The sequence below is a fragment of the Cherax quadricarinatus genome, chromosome 80 (genome assembly GCF_038502225.1).
Source record: "Cherax quadricarinatus isolate ZL_2023a chromosome 80, ASM3850222v1, whole genome shotgun sequence".
Classification (NCBI taxonomy): Eukaryota; Metazoa; Arthropoda; class Malacostraca; order Decapoda; family Parastacidae; genus Cherax; species Cherax quadricarinatus.
Genome location: NC_091371.1, coordinates 18,845,213 through 18,859,470, shown reverse-complemented (window position 1 = coordinate 18,859,470; position 14,258 = coordinate 18,845,213). Strand labels below are relative to the sequence as shown.

Sequence of the window (14,258 nt, the reverse complement as noted above, 5' to 3'; positions counted from 1 at the left end):
CTCTCTCTCTCTCTCTCTCTCTCTCTGTGTGCCTTTCTCTCTGTGCCTCTCTCTCTCTCTCTCTCTCTCTCTCTCTCTCTCTCTGTGCCCCTCTCTCTCTGTGCCCCTCTCTCTCTCTCTCTCTGCCCCCCTCTCTCTGTGCCTCTCCCTCTCTCTGTGCCTCTCTCTCTCTGTGCCTCTCTCTCTCTCTGCCTCTCTCTCTCTGTGCCCCCTCTCTCTCGCTGTGCCCCCCCTCTCTCTGTGCCCCCCCTCTTTCTCTGTGCCCCTCTCTCTCTCTCTCTGTGCCCCCTCTCTCTGTCTGTGCCCCTCTCTCTGTGTGCCCTTCTCCCTCCCTCCCTGTGTGTGTGTGTGTGTGTGTGTGTGTGTGTGTGTGTGTGTGTGTGTGTGTGTGTGTGTGTGTGTGTGTGTGTGTGTGTGCCCCTCTCTCCGTCCCCCTCATACACAACCATCCTAAAAGAATAATTCCATCATAATTACTCCAGCTCTGCTGGAACGAAACCATTTAAACTTCCATTCCACAGTAACTGAGGTCTCTCAGTAAGTTTTAATCCCAACAATGTAACTATCGTAAAAAGTAGGTAGCTGCACAGTGGTGTAACCAAGTTTTAATAATAATAAACAACCATGCAGTCACCAAAGCTACCACCAGCCCGGTTTCGTCACAGAGCTACAGCTTTTAAGTAAAAAATCCTAATGAAGGTTGTCTTAGTGTTTAAAAGTGCGCGCGCGAGCCAAGGCATGCATCTCTTACGTATGTGAGGTTTATGCACAATTCTATTGGTCTCAGTTACAAGTGTCTGAATGCGCGTTGTGCATCCTTACCACGTGTGTACCAGTACAAGACCTGTTGTGGGGGGGGCCAGTCACATGGGGTTAACAATATCCATCACGTCCGTATGAAGAAGTCACAAACAATAATAATCCCACTACTATCACTTCGCATCCACCAATTGTGTGTAACAATTAGCAAACAAGCCAAATTATTTACAAACATTCTCTCTCATTCCACAGCAGGATTCGAACCTCTACACACAAAATACGCACTACTTTCGCCACTCAGATCCCAGAATAAACAAACACACACGTACGTGAATCACATTTTAATCTAAGTTTCGTAATCTCTCACATCATTATACATTCCTCTTTTTCAGTGTGGAATAGACCATTCAAAAAAAAAAAAAAAAAAAAAAAAAATTTCCAAGTACTAAGAGCTTGAGCCTTCTTGGAAGGAAGGCTTTTAAGTTGACTATCTACTCAACGCAGTGGAATGCTTAATATCCCCATCGCCCTGAAGTCTCCGAGCTCAGGCTGACATTTTATTACCTTGTGTATACAACGTATCCTATGTGAAGGAATATGACAGGAAATACAACTAACTTTTGTTCTCGCCACGTATCTTTAATATAAAAACGTCGCATTACGAGTAACTTATTTTGTTGGAAAAGAATGGCAACCACCACCCACAACAGGCAACAATGGAGACTCAACTCTCTCAATGGGTCACAACCTGCTGTACCTCACTGTTTACATGGTAACCCAAGCTTCCCAAAACCAAGTACCACTCCAGGAATCTGGGCCATTCTCCTCCACACTATCCTCAACGTGGCTTTCTAAAAAAAAAAAAAATTATAAATTACCATGATTTTTAAAAGGGTGGACCGGTAAGCCAGCGGAAGGCCTCTGTCAGATGACCAAAAGCTCCAAAGGCGGGTCATCATCTGACTAAGACCCGCGTCAGGAAACATTTGTCCTGTTTCCTGACGAACCTTAACCACCATCAAGTATAAGAAATCTAAATGCAGATGTTTGCGACAACTTCGCACTGATATTTAAAAAAATTAACCAGGGAGTCTCGCAAAACGAGGTTAACAGGTTCAACAGGTTAAGCAGACAAGTGGATAATGACGGTAGAAAAAAAAACAAAAAGTGGAGCACAGCAAAAAGTTCAGTTTCGTAAGGCACTGTCCTTGCTCATCTATTTCTCAACCACACAACAAATAAATACTGTGCCGACCTTTATCACTTGCGCTTCGATTCTCCAACAAGCAGTACCGACAAAAACAAAACAGCCTCGTGTCACTTGCGGACGATCCCAAAGCACTAAACACCCTCCGTAGATGACTGGGGAAAAAAACTGCAATCCCAACAGAAAGCTTCGATACGAAAGGACAAAAAACTGAAATACGTATAGGATGTTCAGGAGCGAAGTGGTTTAACATTAATGAGATGCAGGAACAGAGTACCAAAATCTAGGAATGTTATGTACTTGACAAGTACAGCTGAAGCGAGAAAAAAAATGAGTGAATTATGAGAGCTATCTTAACCAGATATGCCATACCAAAGATGGTGGCCCTTCATGGCACTTGTGATCTCTCACTCGGGAAACTATTATGTGCTCTTGCCTTCTTTCAAGGCAGTCGAGGTATTCAAGCGAGAAAATAAACATACAATTTATTACTCGCTGAAGTCCAATACATCAATTAAACTTCTACGAGCACCTCACTGAGACAATTGAAGTGTTATCCATCTTATTTCACTCTGTTCACTTTTACACTTCGGGTTATATTCGTTAATGGAGCCACAATCACAATTGGAAAACAGGTTATCCCAAGTCAATTTCTCACTCGCAAATGAGAACAGTCTTTCCAAAAGGAAGCTAGGCAAGCTCCTACAGGAAGTGCTTTACCAATTAAGTTGTGATAGCCGTTTGCTGGCAGACTGCAGAAATGAGCAGCCTGGTGATCAGGTAGTCACCAGAAAAAGCCTGATCACAGGCTGGGATTCCATAGTTAAGATTTTTAAGACTATCTCAAAGGTTAAATTTACTGTTTAGCGCCAAGCACACCAAAAGTGACCAGACCGAAAAAGACAAAATATCAAATTAAATCAAAACTGAAATGGGTGGTGCTGGCAGTGGAAGGGTATGGAGATTACGTGCCTCTTCTTGGTTCTAAGAATCATCGCTCCCCCCCCCCCCCTCAGCCATCCCCGAGGCCTGGACTCGGGCCAGTCCTCCTAGTTAAAAAAAAAAAAAAAAAAAAAAAAAGACCAGTTTTTCAGAGCAATTTAAATAAATTCACGTTCCCTCTACACTTATTAGTTTCTAGGAAATTCTATCTATTTTATTTTACAGGCCGTTGAAAAGCCTTTAACTATTTTTATTACACCGTTGAATTCACAGGCTATGAACTACAATCCTTCAGTTCATTTCAAGCCCTAAGGTATGTTACCCCTTACTAAAAGGGGAAAAAAAGTATGGAGTGTCGCTTGCCTAACAAACATTAATTGGAGTTCACAGTCAAAAGCGAAACAAGAAAACTGGGAAAGCGAAAATACTTACACATGGGGTGGCACTTCGTAAAAATTGACATTCCTGTACTTCTCGAGGCAGTCCTCTGTGTAGAGGCCCAGGTCTGTGTAGGGATTGACTGAGATCACCACCTGCCCGATGTAGGTCTGCGAAAGGAAACGAGAGCATGTATGATACAGCTAACATCTTAGAAGCAAATCATGTTTCACAAATCCTTAGAACACGAGGCCTGGTCTCAGACCGGGCCGCGGGGGCGTTGACCCCCGAAACCCTCTCCAGGTATATAGCAGTAGCAAGTCTCGGCATAATTAATATCCAGTCCTAACAAGGTTTCCCATGACTAAGAAAAACTACTTATTGCCAGTTTTCATCTTAATCTAATATCAATATAAATGTGCTATCATGGCTAATTTTTTGTCCTTACAGGTATCATGACACTAATTAAAACAATTCTAAATACATTTAGTCACATTCCAAACCACATCAAAGTTGTTCCAAGGCAGCGACAGCGAATTTTGACGAAAGGGGTAATCTCCACATTATGTATGCCGAAATACTGGTTACTGGGTTAAGCAGTGGCAGCTCAAATTCCACCACTATTGTAAGGTGCCCAAGCTTCGGGTGGGGTTACCTGGAGGTTATTCCGGGGATCAACGCCCCCGCGGCCCGGTCCATGACCAGGCCTCCCGATGGATCAGGGCCTGATCAACTAGGCTGTTACTGCTGGCCGCACGCAGTCCAACGTACGAGCCACAGCCCGGCTGATCCGGCACTGACTTTAGGTATCTGTCCAGCTCTCTCTTGAATGATGAATGACTTGAATGACTTGAATGATGAAGGATGATACGGTGCTGTGGTGTATATCTCTGTTTATGTCTGATATGAGGATAAGGAATAAGATGGGGGCGAGTACTGTGCCTTGTGGAACAGAGCTCTTCACTATGGCAGCCTCCGATTTAACTCTGTTGACCACTACTATTTGTGTTCGATTTGTTAGGAAGTTGAAGATCCATCTCCCCACTTTCCCAGTTATTCCTTTAGCACGTATTTTATGGGCTATTACGCCATGATCGCATTTGTCAAATGCTTTTGCAAAGTCTGTGTATATTACATCTGCATTCTGATTTTCTTCCAGTGCATCCAAGGCCATGTCATAGTGATCCAGTAGTTGTGAGAGGCAGGAGCGACCTGCCCTGAACCCATGTTGCCCTGGATTGTGCAGATTTTGGGAATCCAGGTGATTTGCAATCCTGCTTCTTAGCACTCTTTCAAAGATTTTTATGATGTGGGACGTCAGAGCTATTGGTCTATAGTTCTTAGCTAATGCTTTGCTGCCACCTTTATGGAGTGGGGCTATATCCGTTGTTTTAAGTGACTGTGGAATTTCACCCATGTCCAAGCTCCTCCTCCATAGTGTACTTAGGGCACGCGAGAGGGGTTTCTTGCAGTTCTTAATGAAAACAGTTCCACGAGTCTGGGCCCGGGGCTGAGTGCATAGGCATGTTGTCAATGGCTTTTTCGAAATCTATCGGAGTTAGGGTAATGTCGGAAATCTGGCATACATTTATGGAGTTTTGAGGCTCATTCATGAAATCATTTGGGTCGTCGATCCTCAGACCGATTAGTGGTTCACTAAACACAGAGTCGTACTGGGATTTCAATATTTCACTCATTTCCTTGTTGTCATCTGTGTAAGTCCCATCCTGTCTGAGTAAGGGCCCGATACTAGATGTGGTATTTGCCTTGTTTTTGGCATATGAAAAGAAATATTTTGAATTTCTTTCAATTTCACTAATAGCTTTAAGCTCCTCCTGCCTCTCCTGGTTCCTGTAAGAGTCATTTAGCTTAAGTTCGATAGTTTCCACTTCCCTGGTCAGCGCCTCCTTTCGTGTATCAGATATTCTAGCACTCCTGAGGAGCTCAGTGACTCTTCGTCGTCTTCTGTAGAGGGAGCGTCTTTTTCTCTCCAGTTTACTCCTGCTCTTCTTCTTTCTTAGGGAAAAATGCCTAGAACATGCTTCGGCTACCAGGAAGTTGATCCTTTCAAGGCACTGGTTTGGATCCATGTCATTTAAGACATCTTCCCAACATGTTTCGTTTAGGACATGGTTTACCTGGTCCCAGTTGATGTTCTTGTTGTTGAAATTGTATTTTGTGAAGACACCTTCACAGGTACATGCATTCCGCTGTTCAGGACCCCTATGCATGTACGTCTGGACTTCGATTAGATTGTGATCGGAATTAGTTGTTTTTGATATTCTTATGTCTCTTATCAGGTCCTCATTATTTGTGAAGATAAGGTCAAGTGTGTTTTCTAGTCTTGTTGGCTCCACTATCTACTGGCTTAAGGTGTGTTTTTCGCAGACTTAGTAGCTCATGTGTGTGTGACCTTTCATCTGCGCTACCTCCGGGGATTGTTTCAGCTATAACATTATTTGCTACATTCTTCCATTTTGTATGCCTTAGGTTGAAATCACCAAGCAGTAAGATGTTTGGGGATGGAGCTGGAAGGTTTTCCAAACAGTAATCGATTTTCAGTAGCTGTTCCTTGAACTGTTGTGAGGTTGCATCTGGTGGCTTGTATACAACCACAATGCCTAGGTTTTGGTTCTCGATCTTTATTGATAGAACTTCAACTACCTCATTTGTGGTGTTCAGCAACTCCGTGCAGATAAGGTGGGGGATGATAAGGTGAGGGGTGTTAATTCCTATCAACTGCAAATGCAACCCGGCAAATACATTTCCTAATGACGTAAAATATATACAAGGTGGATAATACGAATTAGTCCATTATATTGGTACATGATCTGGCATTTTATGTGCAATCCTTAAACAAAATACTATAGTAATATATAATAGGCTAACAAATGTAATCATTGATATAGCGCATTAGTCAACAAGGCTTATGACCACATACTTCAACAATAACACAAGTACACAACTTTGCTCATCACAAATTTAACCTACGTGTTTTCATTTATCTCTAAAGTATTTTACGAGGAAGACAATATTTACAAATTAAATTTTGCAAGTAATCTCTGACAGCATTATGTTCACATGAAATATTGTTGATCTCGAGCAATGTTTCACTTAAAATGCAGTTCAGTGAATTTTATTTAAATATTATATTGTTCTATGAATTATGACTACTTATGTTATTTATATATATTAATTATATGCAGTGATGTGAATATTTGAACCTGTCATTTGTAATGTTTCAATTAAATTAATTATATAGTGTGCGGAGTCTTGCGTGGATCAAAATGATTCGTTGAGAATCAAACTAGCGTTTGAATCTCAACGAATTAGCTTACACAGTGAAGCGGATGCGTTTACCCTGCCACCGCTACCTTCCTTCCTATTATGTAGTTATTTATGCTTCAAGCGAATAAACTGGGCCAATTTAAGTTAATTAACGGCAAGTCACGTAACCCAACGAAATGCCTAATTTTAGGCCAAGTGATTGATCAGAAATATGTAACAGTGGATCACTCGGTAATAAGTTAACCGATATGCATCAGAATTGTGTGTTACCAGGATGCATTAGTCAGGAATGCAAGTAGGTCGTGAACGGATTGATTCAGCGTCTAGCCCTGTTATGAAAAGTTACCCCACTGCCCTGTTAGAAAGGGCCGAGTACCACGTCAAGGTTATGTAGCAACACATACACCAAAATACACCATGACTTCAATACTAAACAGGATTTGCGTCAGTTAACTATCACTTTCCAATACCGTTGATGAGTTTCGAGAGAGTTACTACTATCGGAGGCCGGCCATGGGCCAGGCTCGTACCTATACACCCATTTTGTCCCTGCTAGGCTGTCCACATATCTAAGTATAAAAATAAGTTTTTTTCTTTTGTATATAAATGTACGTATATAACAATAACTTGTGTATTTACTGTAAGGTAAAATAAAACTAATCTATATTTTGACTGCGCGTTTTATAAATTTCAGTGATAAATGTTGTTCACGGATTGTGACGTCGGGAAACTCCTGCAGTCTTTGTAGGTAAGTTTGTCCTGTGTTCCCACCGGATGTGACGCTAGGAGGCTAAATAGTGGCTGACTTCTTAGTCACCTGTACTGTAATATCCCTCATAATTAGGTCATGAAACCTATCCTGTGTGCTGCCATTACAAAGGGAAACGTAGCTAGCTTTTGTTTCAGCAATGTAGCGAGCAGAATTGGGTAGCAGCACTATGTTGATGAATCTGTTTTCTTTAAAAAGAAAGTGAACATCCCTCCCACACAGGGTATATACGCTTAAATGTGTACCTCTCACTGTATATCCACCGTCTACTTTTGGAATCAGTATTCTTGAGGCTATGTACAGGTGAAATACGACCTTTAATGACCCAGGTATAACTGATAAGCTTTAAACACGATTCGTCCCTCAATCCCACCCACTCCCTCCTGACTGTCAATAGTGAGAGGACTAAGAATAAGCTATACAAAGATTGTACCTCTTATGAGCCACGTTGGAGAAAGCACAGTGGCTGTCATGTTACATACATTAACGCCAGCAAATATCATGTACAATAACTTGACATACTATAAATGTATGTAAACATTCAGGATCTTAAACCAATCATTATCAGAAAAATCCCTTTAACAAGTGGAGTGAAATTAAGTGTTTGGAGCCTTCAGAGATCTGTATTAAAAGCTACAACGATAACGAAGTATATAATAAATATTGGGATACAATCTCATTAGCAGTAGCTGAATGAGTAGACCAGAACGTGGGGGTCAGTTTATGTTAAAGACTCCATTTTACACTGAGCTGCCATCACAAACTGGCAATGAAAAATGAATGCTAGTATTTAGTCACAGTACCTTTATACAAACCACCAGATTCAAATTCGTAGCCTTTTATAAACAAGATAGTAGAAGTAAAACTTCCTCGAAAATTTCTTACTCTGTTCCAACCACCACCTTGCCTTAAACGAAATTACTAAACATTAAAAAAGAAATAACGTAGTAAACACTGAAAATATCCCTGGAGACAGGCCACGGGACGAACTTTTTATCAACCAAACCGACAATATTTGACGATACCCCTGATCTCTTATGAAAAATGAGTAACTACGTGGACAAAATCGAATTGTATATTTAAGCCTCAGTCTCTGAGGCTGAAATACAGACATTCACTTTTTTTTTGTCCAAGGGGTTTCTCACTTTCATAAATCAGTATTTATGGAACTTTACCATACAACTTTTTCACAAATAACGATGATCTGGTACTGAGTATGAAGTCCTCGTACACATTCAAGTCTACTCACAACCTGATACAAGTTCAGTCCTTCATAGACTAGACTAACAGCTAAGTAAATCTTCAGGAGGGCGCGTTCTTAACTTATTGAATTTCAACCTAAATACAGGTTTAACAACATTATCTATAAACAAATAGATGATAAAGTCAAATTCTAGTTAGATGATAAGCAACAAATATAAAGCTTATAAACCAAAGCTCTGCGAAAATGGGAACAAAGTCGATAGAAATATTCCCCGGACTCGTAGCAGTAAGATGAAAACCAAATTTAGAAAGGGAATAAATCTCTACATAATTTATACAGTAAAAGGGAAGACCAAATCTCATAAGTTCAAACTTTCTCAAGTACAAAAATACTAGTTTTAAAAACGGGAAACAGTTAAAAATGAAATGATCGTACAATGCTCAGGACAGCACAAAAAAACAAAAGCAAAACAAAGTAACCTAAACTGCTATTCCTATGATAGATGCAAAGCACAAACACCTAGTATTGGGGGCTCTGAAGACTAATAATTACAGTGCACATCCTCCACTGACACGAGATTAAGTCAGTCGGGAAAACACATTTTGTAAGACATCTTCTCCCCTTAATGAAATATGCGTGTTTATGAACTATTTAGTTTTATTTCAGTTGTTCTACCCCCTGCGCAGATTACATTACTATATGAGCGTCATTTCAATTAAGCAAAGTTAACCAAAAATACCCGATAATGTTGTTTTCTCTCGAGGAAACAGTGACCAAGTAAACAAAAAGCGTCGTCGGATTCAAAGTCTCAAACTCAAAAGGTGTAATTAATTGGATAAGAGTTGATAAATTAATCGCAGAGTACCTTATTTGTACGTATAAATAATTGCATTGGTATGTTGTATATACAGAGATAATGTAAATATACAATTTACTTCAGTCCCTATCTTAAGGATTAAAGTATTCGTGATCAGGTGTTGCACAGGTGTAGCCAGTCCTCCACACGTGTTATCTTACGTGGAAAAAATGCATGAACCAAATTTCAGTACAGCTCCGTGCTATCTGGTTACCTGTAGACAATTCCTAGGGCCACTAACCTCTCGGCCCAGTCCCAAACTAGGCATCCTGGTTGACGACCTGCTATTGGTGCTGGCCGTACGCAGTCTAACATAGGCATCAACAGCCCGGAATTGACTTCAGAACTGACTTAAGAACTTCCACCTTGAAGACAGTTTGGGATATATATGTAATTACTTTTATGTACATAAACAGTGGGTGCTGAAAAATCTTTATCCCTTTACAGCAGAGTAGTTACTTCCATTAATGGGTGCTGTCTACAACCTAGCTACTTCACAGAGCTACTGATACCACTATCATCTCTCCCCCATACACCTTCGTTCCTTTTTAGACTATCAAGTGATATGAATAGATTTCCGGTTAACTGCCTGATCTGCAAAGCTGTTGGTACCAGCAGCTGGCAGTACGAGGTAGAGAGCAGGGGCCAGCATGTCTCACTCGCTTCAGCTGGTGTCAACATTAGCATAAGCCACAAAACTCTCGTCCTACTTCCTGCGCCAACACCCGGTGTGGCAACACCATTACCTCCATGTCACGCGCCTCCTGCCTCCCACCTGTGTGTCAATTATCTATCCATGGATGATGCTGTTTATACCACCAGGTGAGGAAGGGGAAAAAATGCACAAGCAGAACCTCGTAACAACATTCAGGGACTTTAATACAGAATCCTTCAGAACTTCTTAATCGACACATGAATGTTTACAGTAAATACCACGACACTGATGACATGGATGAACAATATAGTCCAGCTCGTCAACTTTCGCAGTGATGACGGCATCCTTTAAGACTGGGGACAAAATTACCAAGCTAATTTTGCATTTAAGGAAAAGCTCAGAGCTAACGAGCTGCTTCATATGTCAGTGGCACTGTAGATATGTCAAACTTTTGACCTATAGACATCCTAGATACATTTCATTTGTAAAAACTATATTTGTCCAAGGAATCGGTTGTGGGAGCTTCTAAGCTTCTAAAGCGCTAAGGGTGAAATCTTCACTGGAGCTTATGAATTACTGAAAATTTTTTGTCATGTCTTGGCTATGCTTCAGGATTTGAAGTGCTCCCTGCTTGCCTGTGTTATAGAGCTGATTTGTATCACAACCGGTGACTGAGGAAAAAAATGATGACACAGGCGTCTGAAATTTACATGCAGGTTTTTAAATATGAATCTTGTTGCACTGAACTTTATCAGGCTTCACTGAGATTGAAGAGCGAGACACTTATGCAACATATGGGAATCTTTATTAAGGAAATATTTAGTCACACAGTGGCTTTTTCAGTCCAATACAAAGAGAGGGGGTTAGGAGAAGAGTTTGAGGTAATCAACCCCTCAGCCTGGAATCGATGTGTTCAGTTCATCACAAGAGTGATGGACAAACACACACACACACACACACACACACACACACACACAAACTTCGTATTAGACTGAAGAAGCCACCGTGTGGAGAAATGTTTCCTTAATAAAGATTCCCATATGTTGCATGTCTCAATCATTAACTTGTCGGTTTTCAAACCATTTATTTCATCGAGATTATTTTGGTGAATGGCTAGAAGGGATGGGGGGAAAGGTCCATGTGAATCCGTGTCATCTCCCACACCTGCAATAATCTGTTCAACACCACTTAACTTACAGAAGGTTTTAAAAATTAATGCATCAGCTTCATCATTGACCTCGTCAATCATTACTCCAGCATACTGAAGTGCATCCTCACTATATTAACTCGTGGTTTGTTAAATCTTATTAACTAGAAATTCTGCTTGTGGCACTGTTGTGGCTCGACGATTTTGTTGGTTTTAATAATGTGTCTAGATAACTATCAAAGACTATTAACGCTCTGCTGCTATAATGCTTTTATGACAATTTGTGTAGCCATTTAGGACATCTTGGTACATGGTTACAAGGTGGGCGCCATCTACAGCATATCGGCAGTTTTCTGAGACTGCCTTGCTATAGTCTGCATGATTCAAGAAGAGTTGCAAGTGCTGTCTTGTTTCCTTTCCTTAGTGAAATCTTAAAGAGTGAAGGTAATTTAGGTGCTAATTCATGTGTCATGCCACTGACCCGTTGGTCACCCTTCTATCAACCTGCCTGGATTACATTTGCATTACACTTGTTGAATAGCTGTTGGGAATTTATTGCGATAACCTCACGTACTTTAATTCCACGATATTTCGATTTGACTGGGTTATGAGGAGTACGGTTTCGAATCATTCACACGTTTGGAGAGACGAAATGCATGATTAATAACTATTTTCGTGATGATTTACACACACACACACACACACACACACACACACACACACACACACACAAAGATGAAATTGCATAAAGTGTGTTCCCGAGTTAAGAGGTAGGATGTGCAGGTGTAAGCCTCCACCCTAAACTTACTTACATACGTTGTATAGATGTGTAATTAGTGTGTGCCACACAAAAAAATACTCACATAGATGATGTTCTGCTGGTATCTTTTCTTGAGGTTGTCGATGAAGACACTCTCATTGAGGTAGTCCTCCAGGAGGATGGCATCCGGCACCCCGATCCTGGCCCGGTCCTCCAACACGCTCTCCATCCTCACCACCGGCCTCCTCCTGCACGCACATAAAACCCATTTTTAATATTCATCACCACAAATAAAACCCTTATTATAATATACAATTGAAATAAAATTTATATATAATATATATAATATATATATTTATTTATTTATTTAGTTATTTATTTAGTAACTGTAAATTTGTAAATTCTAAGCAAAATGTACTAATAAATAAATTGCGCGCGTGTGCGTGTCAATGACTCGTGCTTCAGTTGTTCATGCACCGCAAATATAAACCATCACTTGTCACACTGCCTCAATATAACAGTTTGGTCGGAAGGCCTGATCAACTAGGCGGTTGCGGTTACTTTTGGCCGTATGTTGTCCAACGTACTTATCACAGCCGTCAGTCAGCCAGGAATTGATTTGAGGAACCTGTTAAGTTCTGTTTTCAAGACAGCCAGAGATCTGATGATGATAAAAGGGGACCTCCGACGCTTACAGAGTTATCTTAGTGTACTCGTTGCGCCCCTGCTTTTCATTGGAGGTACTCTGCCAAATTTCTTCCTTTCGTGTGGAGTGCAATTCGGTGCAGATTTCGAACCAGTCCCTCCACGATTTTCAGTGTGTAAATTATGATGTGCCTTTCTCGCCTAGGTTCCAAGAAGTAGGGTTCAAGTAATATCTAGCGCCCCCAGTATTTGTTTCAAGGAATGTATACTGACAGTACAAGTTGTCTGTGCGTGTTCCAGTTCAGATGGGAGGTAGAGGGAAAAAAAAAAAACACTGCAAAACACCCTTCACACAGGTGAAATTATTTTAGCGGTCTTCTAGAGGGAGTTGATAAATTTCCTACATTTTCTTGTTAACTGGGCTGATAAGAAAATGCCAGCTTTGATTTAGTGATCAGCCAAGAGACCTAATCAGGGAGAGTCGCGGAGGAATAGGTGCGGTAACCCGGGATCGACTACAGGTAGACATGCCAGTGACCTGTTTAAAGTTCTATCGCACTCTCGCTGTTCGGCCTTCGTTGAAAAATTCTCAACCAATGTGACATATCTGTAGCCGATTTTGAGTTCTAGCCTCACAAACCGCTGTCTACTGTAGCTTTTAATTACCTGGCACATAGGAAGTAGGACACAGGAATGTTTAATACCAGTCTGTACTGATGCAAGCACGGCCTTGTGTGGAGCAACTGAAGATTTAGGCAAGGTTATGAAGCTGCTTGCAGCTCTCAATACCACGAGATGAGCCTCTCCAGGGATACTGCCTTGGGGAGTGCACGAGAAAGAAAACTTTCCCACCACATCAAGGCTACCAGCTGACAACTTAATTACAGCTTCAGCTCCAGATACACATACTCTGCCAGACGAGATATAAAAAAAAAATTAACACTCCCACATCTACTCCTCGTGGCTAACATTGGCGACTATCTACCTACTTATCTGGTGTTTCTGAGGGTCATCGCTCCTTACTGTTAGATACCATACCATAAAAAAAAGCATCGTTACAATATGATTTACTGAAAACTTAGCTTTGAAATATAGGAAAGACTTAGTTACACGTTTTACCACAAACACTTGTTAATACAGCCACCATTATAACAGCGTTAGTATATCCTGTAATTAAAAAACCACTAAAATAATATTATGCAACCACGTCTTAATGGTCACTGGCAAAACTGGAGAAGGAAAGAAGAGAGAACAACTGAGGAAATAGGGATGGTGAAAATCTTAAGTATCACACTCCAGACCTGAAGAGTCAACAAGGAACCAGTTTCCTCGTGTAAAATGTCTGGATAATAAACTTCTGGAGCAAGATCTTCCAGATAACAGGGAAGGAATGATAAGAGACGAGGCATTTTGAAAGATTGAAGAAAACACACAGCAAAGTGAGCAAGTCTGAAGTACTGGAACAAATTACCTTAAGTGACTCACGAAATCGTAATGAAACTATTGCATTTGTGGTCACAGTGGTGCCTATGCTAACCTTCCTATGGTGTAGAAATATACCTAGTTGGAAGAATCTTATTGTGGCTAGCTGGTAAAGTGGCTAACGCGACGGTCTGGAGTTTTGAGACACACTGACCGCGGGTTCAAA

General features: G+C 40.9%; 1 protein-coding gene across 4 annotated transcripts in view; it reads right to left on the bottom strand.

The window, feature by feature from the left end:
- The window catches only part of Myo61F (Myosin 61F), a 204,933-nt gene that overhangs the window by 84,081 nt on the left and 106,594 nt on the right, over positions 1-14,258 (bottom strand). For all 4 annotated transcript variants that reach the window (XM_070102210.1, XM_070102211.1, XM_070102209.1 and 1 more), the window contains 2 exons: positions 12,069-12,213; positions 3,341-3,456 (listed from right to left, as the gene is read on the bottom strand). In XM_070102210.1, the coding sequence (XP_069958311.1) occupies positions 3,341-3,456; positions 12,069-12,194 (242 nt within the window). In that variant the 5' untranslated portion in view covers positions 12,195-12,213. The remainder of the gene's footprint in view (positions 1-3,340; positions 3,457-12,068; positions 12,214-14,258) is intronic.